This window comes from Helianthus annuus, chromosome 12 (genome assembly GCF_002127325.2).
Source record: "Helianthus annuus cultivar XRQ/B chromosome 12, HanXRQr2.0-SUNRISE, whole genome shotgun sequence".
NCBI classification, from domain to species: Eukaryota; Viridiplantae; Streptophyta; class Magnoliopsida; order Asterales; family Asteraceae; genus Helianthus; species Helianthus annuus.
Window position 1 is genome coordinate 162165594 of NC_035444.2, and position 1156 is coordinate 162166749.

Below are 1156 nucleotides of genomic sequence, written 5' to 3' on the forward strand. Positions count from 1 at the left end.
TCAAGCCAAGGATTGGTGGGATAATAAGAAGAAGGAGATTGGAGCTGAAGCTGCAAAGGCTATGACGTGGGACTAGTTTAAGGTACCATTCCTTAAACACCACAGTCCCAAGGCGGTCATCAACAGAATCAAAGGAAGAATTCATCCAGTTAAGGCAAAAGGGTGAATCAATCGATAAGATCACGGGTATCTTCCTTGACAAACTCAGATTCTATGATGAGTTAGTGACGACCGAGGAACAAAAGATATACAACTACAACAATATGCTGAGTGCTGAATATCGGGAGTTCATGACTCCCTCGAAATATGAGACCCTCACTGAAATCATTAACACCGCTCGAGAGCGAGAATTTGAATTGAAGAAACAAGTAGAGAGGGGCGAACGAAGGGTGCATGATGTGAAACCAAGTCCTACGAAGCAGGCACGAACAACTGAATCGGCAAAGAAGTCGGGTGTGAAGGACGGATCGCCGAGTTGTAAGGTATGTGGAAAGAGGCATAAGGGCGAGTGTCGCTTTAAGGATAAACCATGTCCTATATGCGGAAAGATAGGGCATACGGCTACGCTATGCCCGGGGAAGGTTTCGGTTTGTTACAATTGCTACCAACCGGGTCACAAGAAATTTGAGTGCCCATAGTTGGATGAGAAAAAGAATGAGAAGGATGTGCAGATGGAAGCACAAAAGGCAAGGGCCAGATCTTTCCAATTAACCGCAGCTGAAGTAAAGATAGAACCTGATGTCGTTTCGGGTATGTTTCTTGTAAATTCAATTTTAACACGAATTTTAATCGATATGAGTGTGAATGATAATTGCATATGGGCATATATGAGTAGTGAAATGAGAGAATTATATAAAAGCAATATATATATATATATATATATATATATATATATATATATATATATATTGCTTTTATATAATTCTCTCATTTCACTACTCATATATGCCCATATGCAATTATCATTCACACTCATATCGATTAAAATTCAATGAAATGAGAGAATTGTATAAAAGCAATATATATATATATATATATATATATATATATATATATATATATATATATATATATATATATATATATATATATATATATATATATATATATATATATGTGTGTGTGTGTGTGTATAAGAAAATAAACAATAGTGAGT

At 35.7% G+C, this 1156-nt stretch overlaps 1 protein-coding gene across 1 annotated transcript; it reads left to right on the top strand.

Moving 5' to 3' along the window:
• Positions 1-263: 263 nt before the first annotated feature.
• Positions 264-638, top strand: LOC110893636. Its single transcript, XM_022140720.1, has one exon. The coding sequence runs from the start codon at positions 264-266 to the stop codon at positions 636-638; it is 375 nt and encodes a 124-aa protein (XP_021996412.1).
• Positions 639-1156: the final 518 nt, after the last annotated feature.